We start from the raw sequence: 17,308 nt of genomic DNA, 5'->3' as shown, positions 1-17,308 counted from the left end.
ATTTGTTTTACTCTTTGACATGACAATTTGTGTATAGTGATTTATATTTGTAGGATTTTTATGAGCTAAATTCCTGCGATTAAGAGGTCATGAATATAGAAAGCAAAATTATTCAGCCAAACACATTCATAGAAAAAAAAAATTAATTATTCTATAGACTCATTATAATCTCTCATCGTAACTTACATATCTTTTAGAGTTTCCCAAAAGGTATAAAAACAAATAATCCTACAATTGTCATCAAGAACTATATAATTCTTTTGTAAACCAACCAAAAGTGATCATATGCTATGTAAAAGGAGAAATAAAGCCCTTGACAAAGTAGTCATGATTGTACGAGGAATTGATACTGTACATTGAAGATATGAATTGTAAAGCCAATATGTCTATCTGTGGTCAAAGATTATTTTATTTTTCTGCAAAGTAATTGTTCATTTTTCTAAACTTGTTTAGTTTAGATTCTTGGTTGATAGTACACTCAATCGATGCAAAAAATCACCACTTCAACTCCACCTCAAATATTTTCAGCTTATGAATTTCAAATTCTATATTTACCAACGAAACAAATCTTTTAAACATCGTGTTTTTATTAGATTATTATAATATAATAATGAACAACTAATAACTTTTACGTATCCCTCATCTTCATAAACACCACTCTGACATGCCATATTGACTTTTTTTCTTGTACATTTATAATCAATTAAAATCTATTTCAGATATGGTAGCTGATTTTATGCTATTTAGTGAAATTTGTAAACCATAGCCGGTTAAACTATCAACAACGGTTTTAATTGAAATGAAAATTATTCCTAAACTAAAGCAAATTCCTAGGTGTTTAATATTTTAGGCCTAGCAGAAATATCCCTTCCTTTTCACCTTCTTTGTTGAAAGGGAGAGGCAAAAAACAAGAATTTCAACATTGAAAACCTTCCTAAAAGCAGATTCTTCCCGCACTTGCTTCCTTTTAAATCTTCCATCTCCATCCACACACACACACGCCATTAATGGATTCTCCATTCCACCCATAAACTCCAGCCATACAATCACCCCACCTTGTTTCTTCCTCCCTGCCATTCCCCTTTCTCCGCTTATTATGGCGCTTCAATCACAGGTATATATGCTTAGTTATTATCAACTTGCATGTCATATTATGTGAAAAAATCTAATCTTTAGATGTGTAGCAATCTTCTGATCTGTGAAGTTGTGTGTGCAGAAAATGCAGAGAACTCAGATCACTGAGATACAGGTAAGGATGGACTGTAATGGGTGTGTCCAGAAAATCAAGAAGGCCTTGCATGGGATTCATGGTGAGTATTACATGATTCTGCAGAAAAAAGTTCTGCTTTTTTTTTTTTGTTTTTAACCTTGTGATTACCAAGCCAATAGCCCGACCAATTTGATTTCTGGTTGCCCATGTGATTTTTTTTCTTGTTTTTGAAGATGGTATTGTGGGATGCTTCATATTTCTGCAGATTGTGAGAGTAAAGTTTGGATTTTTATTTTCTTGTTTGAAGATGAGATTGTTGAATGGTTCATCTTTCTGCAGGTATCTCTGATCTCTACATTGATTTTCCTGGGCAGAAGATTACATTGGTTGGATGGGCAGACCCTGAGAAAATAGTGAAGGCGATTAAGAAAACCCGAAAGAGTGCAGTCATATGTTCTCATACAGAGGCAGAGCTGCCGGAGCCACCACCTCAGCCGCCGGAGCAAGGCTCTGAGGGTGAGTCCACTAGTCCTCCGGCGGAAGCTCCACCAGCTGAAGCGGCACAGCCTGCAGAGCCGCCGAAGGAGCCACCCAAAGATCCGGGGCCGGAAAATCATTATCCTGCAGAGGAAAAGCCATGTCCTGAGGCCAAAATCCAGGCAGACCAGCCTGCTAAGCAAAAGGATGTGGAAGAGGTTCATGTGGTTTACCACTATCCACCAGACTACAGCTATGGCTATGGTGGACAATGGAGTTACTATCACCCTGGCGGTACTGGGTTCAGACATGACCAGCCTCCACCGCCTCTCGGTTCAAGATTCAGACACGAGCCATTTGCAGCAAACAATAGTCCATCTTTCAGATATGAGCCACCTTCGCCTCCACCTCCCGGTGGGTCAAGATTCAGACAAGAGCCGCCACCGCCCCAAAATCCAGGGTTCCGACAAGACCCACCTCCACCACCCTACAGTTCAGGATTCCGACAAGAACCACCGCCACCTCCACCCCCGAGTAGTTCAAGAACCAGACAAGAGCCGCCACCCCCTAGTAGTTCAAGATCCAGACAAGAGCCGCCACCACCACCACCAACCTACACTCCAGAACTCAAACATTCGGGATTCAGGCAAGAACCGCCTCAACCCCCCGGTAGTTCAAGACTCAGACAAGAACCACCACCACCGCCACCAACCTACAGTCCAGAGTTCAAACATCCAGGGTTCAGGCAAGAACCGCCTCAACCCCCGAGTAATTCAAGACTCAGACAAGAACCACCACCACAACCACCACCGACCTACAGTCCAGAGTACAAACATTCAGGATACAGGCAAGAACCACCTCAACGCCCCAGTAGTTCACGGCTCCGACAAGAACCACCACCACCACCGCCACCATCCTACAGTCAAGAACTCAAACACGAGCCTCCTCCATACCAAAACGGTTCAGGATTTAGACAAGAGTTCCCACAACCCATATACGTCTCTCATAGCTACAACACCTACAAGCCATCGCCTTATGTCACTGGATATGAATATGTCAGGTCACCTCCAAGAAACATGAATTACAATAGGCCCGATCCATATCCGGAGGACATGTACCCTAGACCAAGGCGTTACACAGGTTATGATTACGTCCAGTCACAAAACTCGCCTCCAAGATACACACATTATGATCATTACACACAGGATTACCGTAGACCCGAGCCTTACTCCGAGGACTACCACAACGGGAATCTCTCCTCGATGTTCAGTGAAGAAAATCCTAATGCATGCACAATATCATAGGATTGCCAACAAGGTCTGTATAACTGATTTCGAATAACTTGTTCAAGTGCCAAAACTCATCTTCTCGTTGACAATTACTGAGTGAATAGTGTGAAATTGTCAAGAGAAGAGATTCTTAGCTTCAAAAGGCAGATGGAATTTATTCTTCAGTCCACTTTGCCTTGGCAATGCATATTGCCTGGCATTCATTTCATGTACACGAAAACAATTAAAGTCACTTTATTCTTGGATTAGATTCCGCAGCTCCATTTTCTTACACAAGGCCACCTTTTGCTAATAAAGCTAATAGACGGTGTACATCTGAGCTTAGAAACCAAAAGAAAGGAATATTGATATTTATTTACTTTGCTAGGTGTAGAAATGGGGAAATGGGGAATCTGGAATCTTATTTCTTTGCATCAAAACAAGGTCGGTTGATTATATTCTAAATAATCAAATCATTAAAGCAGGCAAGATCAAACACTATATTCTAGTAAAATGTATTGCTGATAAGACAAGACAAAACAAAAATTTAGCTAAAACATCCTAATTTGAAAGATAAACACTGGTCTGAGGAAACAGTTTTCTTTATCATTCTTGATGAACTTTCTCGAGATGTAATATCATTCCCAACACAAATATTTCAAAAAAAAAAAAAATGAAAGAATGCCAGACAAAATTGCTCAACAATAAGGAGACATGGCATCGATACATTGTATGCTGGAAAGAAGTTGCGGGCTCAAGAGTGGTAGTTCCAAATTTTGTGCGAAGTAATTGTACAATACCAGCAGAAGAGGGAATCTTACAAATCCCGAAGATTGTAGACAATTCAAGCAGCTGTCCTTGAAATTCACGTGATGTGCTATTGAGAAGTTGGATCAGAGGGGCATATTTAATGCATTTGGCGGCCCAAGGTTTGAAAAAACTAGAGAATTAAGAGCAATAAACCCTGCAAGATTGAAAAACTCTCAAACAAGATCGAACCACAAGAGATAGCTAGATATGCAGTGAAACAGCAAACAATGGGTTCATAAGATTAAATATCAAATACAAAACTTGCTTAATCATCGTTGTCGCTACTAGTTTGTGACTCATCCTCTAAGCCATAACGAACTTCATCAACATCTTCATCCTCACTTTCCTCCATTTGTTCATCACGTAGTAGCATGTTGCTTTGGCTATTAGCAGCCTTCTCAAACTGTAGCAGATTCCAAGCACAAGCCAAAATAGCATCAATAAAAATGCCGAAAAAAAGTAAAATTTTAATTGAATTCTGAATTTAGCAACCTGAGCTGTTACAAGTTGCAAACGCCCACATAGCTGCAATAAAGAGTTCAGAGCTGCTCCTTTAGACTTCGTAAGCTGGGAAGGAAAGTTAAGAGTTCAGACTACGTAAAATACCTGACCATGTACAAAAAGCAGAAGGGGGGGTATGAAAGAACTTCAAACGTATAATACCTTATATAAGGAATCTAGAAGATGGGTATATGGTTCCTGAGATGTAAGATAATCATGGTGATTGGCCATTATACAATATATCCATGGAAGAATATATTTTGCCTTGTACAATCTGTTGAGAATTAAATTTAAAATATTCAAAGATAACTGAATGAGTACACATATTTAATTATCATGTAGTTTGAGAAGCGATATTTGTCAATATGAAGATTATTATTCGAAACAGATATTCCACCTCTTGCAAAAAAAAATAAAAAGAAGAGAAAGATGAAAAGATCAAACGCTACAAACGATGTCAATATGCTATCAGACCTGGAATGCCATCCAGCAATCAGCATTTCTAACAAGCTGCATGCATCACTGGGTTCCATAGATAAAACAGCTTTCTTTATCTGTAAAAAGAAAAAATTGAAAAAATAGTGTTGGGAAACAAATCTTTTCACAGATGGTTTATTATAACTTGTAAGGAATTAATCTCTGTAAATAGGAATCCGTAAACTCAGACCTCCTTCTGCGTAATACTAGCTTCAAGATTGATACCATTGATTTTGTCAGATTCAAATGTTGGCTTAGAAGTGGGATCATCATTATCACGAACAATCCCCATGGATCTCAGTTGCTCCTCCATGCATATCGTAACAGTATCAGCATCATATTGGCACTCGTCATCTGAATGCAAAAGAAATAATCAGACATCTTTTTTTTTTTTTGAAAAGAACCTGTGCTTCATGACAATTAGACTACTTTAGAAATATTAGGATATCATACTAAAGAACAGATTGTTTAGCATACCTTTACTAACCACTAGCTTAGCTCCAGTCTTTGCACCAGGCAAATCAAGAATATGAGGCATAGGAAGTAAGGCATTCTCCGCATTCGCACGATCCAATGCAGTAACTGTTTTTAAGCAATACAATTGTTATTAATGGGGATAGTTGGAGAAAGCAAGGAACTTAGATTCAGTTACCTTGATTCTGTAATTTGGACAATGTTCTTTTGCGAGATTGACTGATGGGAAGAAGAAGTCCATCGAGTGAAGTGTTTAACTTTAGGTCTGTCCCAGACTGCAGCAGAACTTTCTCAAAAGATGGCTTTATGTGCAAACCATGGGCCAGAAACGCATGGCAAGAAGCAGGTTTAACAACAGTCTCCAATTTTGCAGCAAAAATACCGGGCACTGTGCCATTGTATTTCTTCAGCATTTCCTCATCAGAGGATATCTTGGTGGGCTTGCAATGGCGCAACTCCTTGGTACTCTTCCCATGCCAAAAATAACAGACACCTGTCTCAGAGATAGCCAAAACACAAAGGCCTCCTTCATCTGCATCAGTAGCAATGCATCGACTTTCCAAAAAGACAGCAGGGTGATCCATTGCAAGCAAACAGCACGCTGATTGCTTTTTGCTGCCACCTAACTTCCAGACTGCAATATATCTCTCACCAACAGCAGAAGAAAGCAGATACTTTCCATCTTCAGAGAATACCATACACCGAACAGGACCCTATTCACAATGGAGATAATAAGATTGGTAGATATAAAAAGCAAATGGAGAAGGCATGTTCTTGATTTCTTTGAGAAAAATAAACAGATCATAAGAGATGTAAAATTAAATGGCCAGAAAACTTCAGAACAACTCACAGGGTGGCCAGAAAACTTCTGCAGTTTTTTGTGGTCCGAACAGTTAACAATCTTCAACTGAGAAGCTGCAGTTGCTAATACTTCCCCACCTGACATGATATATTACAATTGCAACATTAAATAAGGTAAAAAATGACTTAATAAAACAAAAGTAATGTGTCAACTACTTAATTGCTAAGTGGAGTTGTCTCTGCAGATAATCACAAAGCAATTAAAATGCTAATTACTTGAGTTTCATTAGAAAAAAGTACAAACCTGACGAAATGGACATAGATGATATTCTCTTTGTAGAAGCTTTGAACTTCTGCAACAAGTTACCGGACATAGTATCAAGTTCACAAACCATCCCATCTGCACCTGCAGTATAGATGAGCCGACCACTTTTAGGAAACGATATGGCAGTGACACCCCTGCACAGTGAGATATAAAAAGAGGAAAAATGAAAATCACCTTAGTCTCTACATAATTTCCCCTCAAACTCTAATTATAATATTAGAGAAAGCTAAAAAGAGAGCATTGTAAGAAAGGACTCACCCAGGATGGCAATCACAAGCTCTCCATTTCAACTGACCAGCAGATACATCCAATGCCAAAACATCCCCACCGCCAGTTCCCAATACCAATAATGAACTTCCAAGCTTCCTTTTTTTCTACAACCCATTAAAATTTTACAATTTGCAAGATTTGAACTTGGGACAAATAAACAAAAGTATCAAACAATTTGAACTGAAACCAAGCAGTAGATGCCTGGAGAATATGTAACAAACCTTTTTGTCCATAGAAATCCATTTCATACAAGTATAGTCCATGGAAAGGTGCCCTTCTTGCTTTTTAGCAAACATGTTTGGGGCCTCAGAAGACTCAATATCTGCAAACTCAGTTTGTATCTGACCTTTCACCGTATCCCATATCTGAAATATACCCAAACAAAGCCTTCAACTACAGAAACTATATAGAGTCCACAAACAAATTCACACAAGCAGCCTACTTAGCTCATTAAGAAAACAAATTACTAAGGGCAACCAAGTTGGTCGGACTGTTGATTTGGTAACCTCAAGGTTACAAGTTCAACTCGCAACCTAGACTACTTTAGGTCCTTTGCAGCTAGGATTATAAGGCGGGATTTACCCAATACACACCATCGAGTAGTGGTTGCGGGTTTTCCAGTCCCCTAAAAGAAAACAAATTACTACATCCAACTAAATGCATGCATATATGGGAAAATTCTCAGCTCAAACCCATTCCCTCATCCTCACATTCGATAAGAAAGAGTTTTACTTGCAAACGGTAAATACACATTCATAAACGTAACAATTTCAATCATTTCAAACTATGAAAAGTACAAATAACATAAATGCAAAAATTGGAACCCAAAAAAAAAAAGGCACCTTTATACGACCATCACCGGTGCTGATAGCAAAGAAGTCCAGAGAAGGACTGAAGGCCGTCAAGAAGTCTCTGATGTTTGGTGACCCCATAGCTGAAGAGACAAACCAAACAATAAAAATAAGAGCTTTACAAGTAAACAACTAACTATTCACATATAGCTAGAGCGACAAATACATGCCGGAGAAAACAGAGGTTCCGAGCAGAGTCGTGCGGTTGGGCCGCTGGGCAGTGGCAGACGGCGCGGCGGAGGTAAATTTTTTTAGCTGTTGCCTGTTGGTTGCAGTATTGTCTTCTTGAAGATCGCTGGATTTTTGCCCTCGCAAAGAAGAAAAGAAAAATAGACTAAGTATGAGTTTTTGGGCTTTGTATTTTTGGGATCTGTAATTTGGGCCATATGACACTTCAGCCCAATTCGTAAAATGACATAATTTCACATTAGCTTCCACACGGCAAATTATTGTCTAGAGCACTGTCCAAAACATTATTGTGAATATTATAAGTAAAAATAATGTATATTATGTGTTAAAATAATGTACATTACGTGTTTAGAATAATAAAACATTTAGAGTAACATAATGTATATTATGCTTTAGAATAATATACATTATGAGTTATACAAATGTATGTTACAATTAAACGTACGAAAAAATAAAATTAAGCAAAATGACATCGATTTTGGAACGTGGTCTACCTAGCTGTGTGACCACAGTCTATGCAATAACTATTGGTTTTTGACGGCATAACTTAAAATCTTAAATTCTCTGTATATTTCGTAATTACATTTGCACCCATTATCAACCTATAAATATATATATAGAGGAGATTATCAAAAGAGAACATAAAATATGTGGACAAATCTTATTCGGCTCATTGATTTTGTGATCAATTTGAACAATTTAGAGTTATTTTACTCAAAATAGCAATAGTCAATTGGTATCTAAGCGCGATTTTTGTAACAATGGTTAAAACTTGAAAGTTTTAATAAAAAAAATGATCACTTTTATAAATATAATAAACTCTGTTCATTTACTCAAATAATTGTACTTTGAAGAATGTTACTAATCAAAGGGTTTTAGTAAAAAATATATATATTTTTCAACAATCATGATTTACTTAAATCGAGTAATTTCATCAAATTATATAGTCCATGGGTGTGAGCTAACCTTTTGTAATTTCTTTAAGTGGTAAATCTAATCTCACTAACCTAACACTAACTTAAAGTAAAAAAAAGACTTGAGAGTTCTTTTTAAGCAAGTTTTTGTGCCCTTTCTGTTCTATGCTCAAACACTGCAGATTGATACTTCTTGCCCACTACAATCTGATTCCTGTGGTGAGGATAGCCATGGAACGACACATAATCAGAAGGATTGAAGATCGGATACTCGCAGCGCCGTATTCTGGCATTTGCATTCATCTTCACACACTTCTCTATCACTGTTGCCTCCTGGGAAAATCTGGCTTTAAGCTCCCTCACAATCTGGCTCACATTCCTGGGCTTCGCCTGGGGAGGAGGGTTGGAGTTCAGATATGGATTGTTGCAGCACTCATTGCAGAAGCTACTGTGTCTCTGCAGATCAAAAGCCCCCCTCCGGACATCATCTGCTAAACAAACATATGCCTGTCCCAACACCAGAAATATTAGTGTATATGCAGTGTGCAATCCAACTATCACATGTTTCAATTTGGTATCAGAGTCATGCCAAAGGTCATGACACCTTAATATAAATTGGTTTGAGTCGATCAGCTATGGGCAAATGGTTTGAGTCGATCAGCTATGGGCAAAAACTTACCTCAGATACTAGTTTGAATGCAACCTCAGCCTTGGGATGTTTGTTCTTGTCAGGATGAAGCTGCAAAGCTGCAATCACAACCAAAAAAAATTATTCATCTCTACACAGTCTGATCTGCAAAATCAAAGATTCAATCTGTATTAGCCTACCAAGTCCACGGTAACGTTTCTTGATGGCATCTACCCCAGAACTCTCATCAATCTATACACCAGAAACCACAAACACACAGTACACATCAAAAAACAACCCCAAAACTGCAACAAAAAACACAACACCAATAATCATGAAAGAAAAAACATACTCCAAGAACGAGGTACCAGTCGACGAAACCCGGTTTTTCGGGGCGAAAACGATGATGCCTGTGAGCGCAGGAACTAGCACGGAGAGAAACGTTGCAAATGTCTATAACCAGCTGAGATTTCTTGGTATTATCTGCAGACTCATTTCTTGATCTCCCCATACTAAATGAGAGTGGCAAATGTGAGCTGAAAATGCAGAAGATCAGAGTTGCAAGGAAGAATAAAGGGGTGCAGTGGAGCGGTTAAGAATTTAGGGGGGATTGTTAGGGAGAAGATGGTGGGATTTTGAAAGTGGATTAGTTGGTGGGAATAAGGAGAGCGAGAGAGATTAACGTTAATCTGCACATGTGGCGGCATCCTGGGAGTAATTTGCATATAAATCATCGTTAAATTTCAAATGGCATGCCCAATAATCTTGCGGAATCTCAACTATAACTGCTATAATATTTCATCTTTAATGTATGCATTATTAGTAGACTATATATTGCGTAACCTTAGTTTTATTCTTTGCCAACAAATCGATTATTTTATGCTTAATAACATTTAACATAAGTTAAAACATTTTAACAATTTAACGTCTGTCGTCTAATGTTGTTTATAGTGTTGAAAATATGAACTCGATCACAGGGCCGGATTTTAGGTTTGTGTGGCCCTGTTCTGGTAAATAATTGAGGCCCTTCAAAATCTGAATTTTTAAAAATAACATATGGGAGTTTCGAACCTTTGACCTCCAAGTTAAAATACAATATATACATATTTTTACCATCTCTTCATAGAACCTTTTTAAATTAATTGTAAACTTTTAATTTTTATTCTAAACAAGCTAGGTAAATATTAAATATTGGACCTCTAAAATTTGGGGCCCCTCTAAAATTGGGGGCCCTGTGCGGTAGCCCAGCTTGCACAGCCTAAAATCCGGTCCTGCTCGATCACTCTAGGGTGCATGGATAATACCCACTATGTCGGCAAGCGTTTAATTCTTTTAGGAGGAATCTCAAAATTTTGGAAGGCAATATATAGAGAGTATAGTCATAGAAGATTGTCAACCAGTCAGCACAAAAATTTGTTTCATGATGAATATGCCTAGTTGAATAGAACTAGTATTTATTTATCAATTGCTTAATTGCTCTCTCTCCTTTGTATCACAAAAATTTGTTTCATGATGAATATGCCTAGTTGAATAGAACTAGTATTTATTTATCAATTGCTTAATTGCTCTCTCTCCTTTGTATCAAACAAAAATTTATGTATTAGGACCGCCATAACTAAGTTGGTTAGACTATTGACTTTATAATAAACTAGTTAAAGCAAATAGTATGACTAATTAATCATATCATATTTATTAGTCATTGTATTAATTATATCCAAAAATTATTGGCTAACATATTTGACCTTTTCTTTTTTAGGATAAAATACAAATAAGCCATTGAACTATTTGGGAAATAGCAATTAATGAATGCATTATGAAACTTTACCTATTGTATTATTATATTATATATTATATATTATAAAAATGTCACATCATTTTTTTTTTTTGATTTTTTTAATATTTGATCAATTTAGATTGATAAGATTATTTTACAGTGTCGAGCACATTGTGCTCATATGGCATGTAGTGACATCTCTCATGTGGGAGGTCATGTGATCGAACTTCAGTATAGGCGTAAAAAAAATACGTTTAAACAGATACTACAATGTAACAATAGAGTTAGTAGCATAAAAAAAAAGATTATTTTACAGTTTCTACTAAAAGCATCGTAAACGGCACCGTTACTGTTAACGGAGTCCGTATGTTTTGGTGTAACTGTTAACGGAGTCCGTATGTTTTGGTGTAACTGTTAACGGAGTCCGTATGTTTTGGTGTATTAAACACCAACTAACACTACAGTACATCTAAATCGACACTACATCACGTATTATTTTTATATTATTAAATGATACTGTAGTTGTGGTGAAATGAAACTGCAATGTATATAAAATGAAACTGAATAACATTTCACATATTTGAGTGTATATTGTACATTGGAGCTGTAATTATATCAAAATGATCATATAGTTGTGTTTTAATCAAACTATAGTGTATATAAAATAAAATTAAATAACATTTTCACATATTTGAGCCTATAAATATCGAATGAACTGTAGTTATATCGAAATGAAACTGTAATTGTGTTGAACTGAAACTGCAGTGTATACAAAATGAAATGAAACTGAATAATAGACTTACTTTTTGTGGAATGGTGCGGAACGACGAAAAACGAATGCCGTTTCTTTTCATTTAACAAAATGACGTCGTTTTGATGCGCGGTGCACGATATAATTTGACAACCCAAAAATACCAAACCCGATTTATCTGTGATCCAGCTGGAGCCGCGGATCCAATTGACCATGGACTGGGCCAACCCAAAAATACCAAACCCGATTTATCTTTACCCGACCCATTTGGTGGGCCCACATATTAATTTCTTAATCCAATCCAAATCCCACCTTCCCTACACGCCAATATAGATGCTTTGTCCAAGTCCAACATAGCGCGCACATCTTCTACTCTAAATTACTGTTATGCCCTCATTCCCGTGTCGTACTTCCCTTTCCAAAGCCCCATTTTCGTCATTCCGAGACATCACCGTCGTCCCCAACTCCGTTTCGCCCCTTCTCCGAACCCTCCCCTCCACCGTAAATATTATACTCCGTACAAGCAATTAGGTATATCTATATGTGTATATATATATATATATATATAGTATATATTATATATTATTGTATATATGTTTATATGCGTGTAATTGTTTGTTGTATTTGTGGGCTAGATCAATTTCAATTGTGTCTCAAATTTTGATTTTCAGAGGCTAAAATTTTCTCAATTTTTGTGGGGGTTTTTGAGCTGTGATCTAGGCTCTAGAGCTGTTGTTTCGTTTAATTCGGTGCGTGTATGTGTATGCTGAGAATCGGGCGGTGGTGGTGAGTGGCTAGGGAGTGGTGATCTAATGGCGGCTACGACGATGGCGACGGCGGCGGGGGCGGTGGTTCTGATGTACTATGTGCTCAGTCGGAGGTTGTCGGCCAAAGAAGAGGATGAGGTGGGCGGAGAGTACTCGAAATCGCCTGGTTGTAGATCTGTTAAACGGAGGCTGTCTCGGAGGCCAGCTCAGGCTCCGGCGACGTGGCTAGAGACGATTTCTACGTTGGCGGAGACGCTTAGGTTTACATATTCGGAGACACTAGGGAAATGGCCCATCGGAGACTTGGCTTTCGGGATTAATTACCTCATCCGAAGGCAGGTAGGTGTAGGTTCTTTTGTGTTGTTTTCCCCAACCTCAAGGGATTTTAGCTGTGATTACTTGCTTTATCTCAAAGTTATCACCTTCTTCTCAACTGTTCTACTGCTTCGTCAGTTTTATGGAAATTGGGGTTGTTGGATTGGACTGTTTTCTAATCAAACTGTTATTTTGAGCTGTTCTAGTGAGTAGATGGTTTTTATAATTATTTTAACTGTAATATTTCCATTTATCATGTGTTTCAGTAGGTAAAGTTGAGTTCTTTTTGCAAATAGGTGCTTTCAGCCTTCTGATGTTCTAGTTATAATGGTCTGGGGAAAGGCTGAATCTGGGCCAGATAGCATAGTGCTAGTTTGCTTCTCCTTTTTTGGCATTTACTGCCACAACCTTGTGGAGTGACATAATTTTGTTGATTGTAAGGCCTTGGGAATATATTTGTTGATTGACTTTGAACATGAATTTAAAATTTTTACTTTCCTGCAACATTTGTGATAGTTGTGCTCCACAGACACATTTATATACAAGTTTGACTCACTATTTTTTATGGCATCAAATTCTCTTCCTAACATTATTAAATTTTGTTGTTAGTGAATGAATTGTTGTACTGCTTTCTGTGTTTTAAATTTAGTCTGTAAAAATTCAGGGTTCAATATCATTGTGAAAGACATCAACGAACTAGAAATGCTTTATTGTGAAAGAATGCAGTAACAAATTAGAACTTCCCAAATCTCTCCTGGATGTTTTATACTTTTATGCCTGCCTTTTGTTTGATGCTATATTATGTTACCTCAACTGATGATGTGAATTGTGTTCAGGGTAACTTAAGAGTTGCAAGTGTATATGCTGGTGATAATTGCTTGCAGCTGAAGGGTGCTGATATTATTGCACAGTTGTATGATTATTTGAGGTTGTTGACCCTTTGTTACCTTTTCTCAAAGAAGCCATTCCCTGTATTTTTGGAGACTGCTGGCTACTGTCAAGAAGATGTTCTTCTTCAGAAGCCTAAAGCAGGGGTATGTAATTGTGTACTATGTAATATTTGGGCTGCTTCATCAAAATAAAGTTTTTTTTCCCATAAGCTAATGTTTTTTTAATTTGTTTTTGCAGCTCCTAATGCCTGCCTTCACAATTTTACGGGATAAAAACTTAAAGTGCTTCCTTCTTCTAATTCGAGGCACTCATAGTATCAAGGATACATTGACTGCTGCAACAGGGGCAGTTGTCCCTTTCCACCATTCGGTTTTAAATGATGGTGGAATTGGCAATCTTGTTTTGGGATATGCACACTGTGGGATGGTTGCAGCTGCTCGGTGGATTGCAAAACTTAGTATTCCTTTCCTTCTCAAGGCACTTGAGGAAAACCCTGATTATGAAGTGAAGGTGAGCAGCAACCTGATTAATCATTTTGGTTTACTATTTTCTCTATTTTCTTTACGTATATTAACTTGATACGTTTCTATTAAGTAAATTATTTCAATGTACTTAGCATGATCCAAAAAAAAAAAAAAACGGAGTTGCAATTAGTAGGTAAAGGTCATAGTATATAGCAACCGTGTAGTTAATGGCTCATGATGGCTTGAAAATGATTTGCACTCTCATATTTGTCCATTTTTCTAAATGAAAAGAAATATTATTGAAAAGAAAAAAGTGTAGCTGTTATAGTTTCCAAGAATATTTAGTATTTGACTTGTGCTTTGCGAGGATTGAGAGGTTAATTTCTTGTTTATCCAGTTTACTATGTCTCCAAGTAAATGCCTATTTAAACTTCTCAACTACCGTTACTTTTTGTCAACTTTAGGTTGTCGGTCACTCTCTTGGAGGTGGCACTGCTGCACTACTTACCTATATCCTTCGAGAGCAGAAAGATTTATCTTCAATCACTTGCGTTACCTTTGCACCGGGTATGGAACAATCTGCAAAACTAACGTTTGATACAACAACAATGCTCTTCTCTCATTCTCTGATTTCTTTGGATTTTTTTCTAGCTGCCTGTATGACATGGGAATTGGCGGAGTCTGGAAAGCACTTCATTACAACAATAATCAATGGTGCTGATCTTGTGCCTACATTCTCAACTGCTTCCATAGATGTCCTTCGCACAGAGGTGTGGCAACCTTGGTCTAACAAATTCAGCTTTGGAAACTGTTTTTTAAAAAAAAATTAAAAATGTTTTAACTGCTATGTTATCTTGTTATCATTTCTCATCAGGTTACAGCATCATCTTGGTTGAATGATCTTCGTGATCAAGTTGAGCGTAATAGAGTTTTGAAAGTCATTTATCGCTCTGCCACTGCACTCGGCCCATCAATAGCTGTGGCTAAAGCAAGAGTTGCCGGTGCAGGTGCACTTCTGCGGCCAGTCTCCAGCAGTACGCAGGTAAGAGATTGCTACCTTTGTGTGGTCTGTTAGCCTGCTGATTTTCCTCCTTTTAGAACACAGATTAAATTTCTCGTAAATGAGTTTGTGCAATGAGTGGACATTTTTCATATATAAATTTTGGTAGATGATATCATGGCACTCTTCTGCTGCTTATTTTTCGTATAGCAAAAGCTGATTTTGGTAGTGAAATTACAGGTTGTGATGAAGCGTGCACAGGATGTAGCCCAAGCGGTGGTTAAGACGAGATCTACGCTATCATCATGGTCATGTATTGGTCCACGGCGGCGTGTTGTGTCTCATTCCCCAAGCTCTAAAGAAGACGATTTGCCCGAGGCTCCCCTCATAACTCAGAGAACATCTGAATCTTTTGTGAGTGAAATCGTGACCAGCGCCCCCGAGGCAAGTGAGGTTGAATATTGTTCTTCAAGCAGCGGGTCTGGGCAGGAGGACACAGACGAAGAGGATGATACGAAGCAGGTGGAGAAAGCCATTGCTGCTGCTTCTACTATAGAAGCAGCTATAACCGAAGGCGAGCTGTGGTACGAACTCGAGAAGGAGCTCGAGAAGCAGAAGCAAGAGGCCGACGATGTCCACGACCAGGAAGAAGCAGCTGCAGCTATAGAAATCGCGGAAGAGGAGAAAGTATTGGTCGATGCAGTAGAAAGCCACACGCCGATCTCATCGGCAGATGTTTCTGACAACCTCCAATTCTACCCTCCTGGCAGGATAATGCACATGGTCTCGATACCTTCATCGGACGACACAAGCGATTCAGGCGGCCACGATGCTTCTTCATCGACCGAAGAGCGTGTTGGCATCTACGAGACGCCCCGGGAACTATACAGTAAACTTCGTCTGTCCAAGACAATGATAAACGACCATTATATGCCAATGTACAAGAAAATGATGGAATTGTTGATTAGGGAATTAGAAAAGGAAGAAGACATGTTGTGATGTATCTGTAAACGGCGGCGACAATGGAACCAACCCATTGTCTACGCCGAGGAAGCTGTTAGTGATGATCTGTTAATGTCTAATGATATGAATCATGAATTGACACTTCACATATTTGTAGAATGGATAATAGGCATCATTCCTTCCTACTATTACTTCTTACTAAACATTACTCCGCATTTAATGTAGTAAGACTAATTCAGTCGAGACTCGATGAGATTGACAGATTTTATCTATAGTCCTAATTCATACCATCCCATTCATATATAGATCAACTTAACACGCACAATTTGGAAACAGACGTAACTTAACAGTTTGACTAATTGGGAACCGACCATTCGAGACTCGATGGATAAGCGGAGCGGGAACAATTTGACTAATTCATTCGAGAACAGTATTTGAGACCAACGTAACTCTTTAACTAATTCATTCGAGACTCCATCGGTAAGTGGAGTCTTGTCAGGTGTAAAGGGGATGAAATGAGGGTGTCGGAGAGGGAGGAGGTAGATAGGAATATATATATGTCCGGTCTCGTCGTCTGTACGTAAATTGATAAGTGTAATGTTAATCGGATCTGATCTGAAATGTAACTCACTAACTCCATTTTCATTTCCATTTCCATCTCATCCGATCCTCTATTGCCATATCCTTTTCTGTCTAACACTTTTCAACTTTTGTCTTCTCTTTCATGCTTTCTCCCCTAATTATTTCACTTCTTCAAGCAATCAACCCACCCACTCGCTATTATATTCTTGTTGGGGAGCGCATGCATGCATGCATGCCCATCTGATCTATATATACTATACACGGCCCGTTTTAGTATACTTTTACGTTGCTCATTTTGACATCTATATATATATTCTCTTACCAGTAATAATGCGGTTAAGGTTTTATTTGAAAACTCAAAAATGACTTTTAGAAGTTGTATTTTATATTTTATTTTTTTTACTTTTTTAGTGTTTGGTTATAGATATAAAGTATTCATCCTCTCAAATGAAAAAATGACATATTTTAAGGGTTGTCTTATACCTATTCTTTGAAGTACAACCATTGTAATGAACTCAGCATGTCAAAAAGCATAGGTAATAAATAAATTAAAAAGAATTTTATATTTATTTTAAATGTAAAATATAATAATAATAATTTAAAAAG

At 37.9% G+C, this 17,308-nt stretch overlaps 4 protein-coding genes across 8 annotated transcripts; 2 read left to right on the top strand and 2 right to left on the bottom strand.

The window, feature by feature from the left end:
* Window positions 1-996: 996 nt before the first annotated feature.
* Window positions 997-3,337, top strand: LOC109175970 (leucine-rich repeat extensin-like protein 2). Its single transcript, XM_019325359.1, has 3 exons — window positions 997-1,114; window positions 1,217-1,310; window positions 1,550-3,337. Exons 1-3 carry the CDS (start codon window positions 1,097-1,099, stop codon window positions 2,989-2,991), a joined length of 1,554 nt encoding a protein of 517 aa, XP_019180904.1. The 5' UTR covers window positions 997-1,096; the 3' UTR covers window positions 2,992-3,337.
* A 164-nt stretch (window positions 3,338-3,501) lies between these two features.
* LOC109175968 lies at window positions 3,502-7,771 on the bottom strand. Of its 4 annotated transcripts, none has more exons than XM_019325357.1 (14): window positions 7,631-7,771; window positions 7,456-7,547; window positions 6,835-6,978; window positions 6,602-6,717; window positions 6,323-6,477; window positions 6,068-6,156; window positions 5,396-5,930; window positions 5,221-5,325; window positions 4,934-5,097; window positions 4,741-4,820; window positions 4,429-4,540; window positions 4,258-4,332; window positions 4,014-4,168; window positions 3,537-3,921 (listed from the first exon to the last, which is right to left on the bottom strand). In XM_019325357.1, the coding sequence occupies exons 2-13, from the start codon at window positions 7,543-7,545 to the stop codon at window positions 4,031-4,033; spliced, it is 1,803 nt and encodes a 600-aa protein (XP_019180902.1). In that variant the 5' UTR covers window positions 7,546-7,547; window positions 7,631-7,771; the 3' UTR covers window positions 3,537-3,921; window positions 4,014-4,030. The 4 variants fall into 4 exon arrangements, with proteins under 4 accessions (XP_019180903.1, XP_019180902.1, XP_019180900.1 ...); XM_019325355.1 differs by having other exon boundaries at window positions 3,537-3,919; window positions 4,022-4,168; XM_019325356.1 differs by having other exon boundaries at window positions 3,537-3,919; window positions 4,022-4,168; window positions 7,635-7,771.
* Window positions 7,772-8,626: 855 nt separating this feature from the next.
* On the bottom strand, window positions 8,627-9,731 carry LOC109175552 (dnaJ homolog subfamily A member 4). Its single transcript, XM_019324825.1, has 4 exons — window positions 9,548-9,731; window positions 9,396-9,447; window positions 9,247-9,314; window positions 8,627-9,074 (listed from the first exon to the last, which is right to left on the bottom strand). Exons 1-4 carry the CDS (start codon window positions 9,704-9,706, stop codon window positions 8,703-8,705), a joined length of 651 nt encoding a protein of 216 aa, XP_019180370.1. The 5' UTR covers window positions 9,707-9,731; the 3' UTR covers window positions 8,627-8,702.
* A 2,405-nt stretch (window positions 9,732-12,136) lies between these two features.
* LOC109176061 lies at window positions 12,137-16,323 on the top strand. Of its 2 annotated transcripts, none has more exons than XM_019325481.1 (8): window positions 12,137-12,826; window positions 13,639-13,836; window positions 13,931-14,203; window positions 14,622-14,724; window positions 14,809-14,927; window positions 15,032-15,199; window positions 15,398-16,161; window positions 16,226-16,323. In XM_019325481.1, the coding sequence occupies exons 1-7, from the start codon at window positions 12,533-12,535 to the stop codon at window positions 16,154-16,156; spliced, it is 1,914 nt and encodes a 637-aa protein (XP_019181026.1). In that variant the 5' UTR covers window positions 12,137-12,532; the 3' UTR covers window positions 16,157-16,161; window positions 16,226-16,323. The 2 variants fall into 2 exon arrangements, with proteins under 2 accessions (XP_019181026.1, XP_019181027.1); XM_019325482.1 differs by having other exon boundaries at window positions 15,398-16,157; window positions 16,212-16,308.
* Window positions 16,324-17,308: the final 985 nt, after the last annotated feature.

Source organism: Ipomoea nil, unplaced genomic scaffold (genome assembly GCF_001879475.1).
Source record: "Ipomoea nil cultivar Tokyo-kokei standard unplaced genomic scaffold, Asagao_1.1 scaffold0688, whole genome shotgun sequence".
Taxonomy (NCBI): Eukaryota; Viridiplantae; Streptophyta; class Magnoliopsida; order Solanales; family Convolvulaceae; genus Ipomoea; species Ipomoea nil.
Note: the sequence above shows the minus strand (reverse complement) of the source record. Positions and strands in the feature narration are given on the sequence as shown.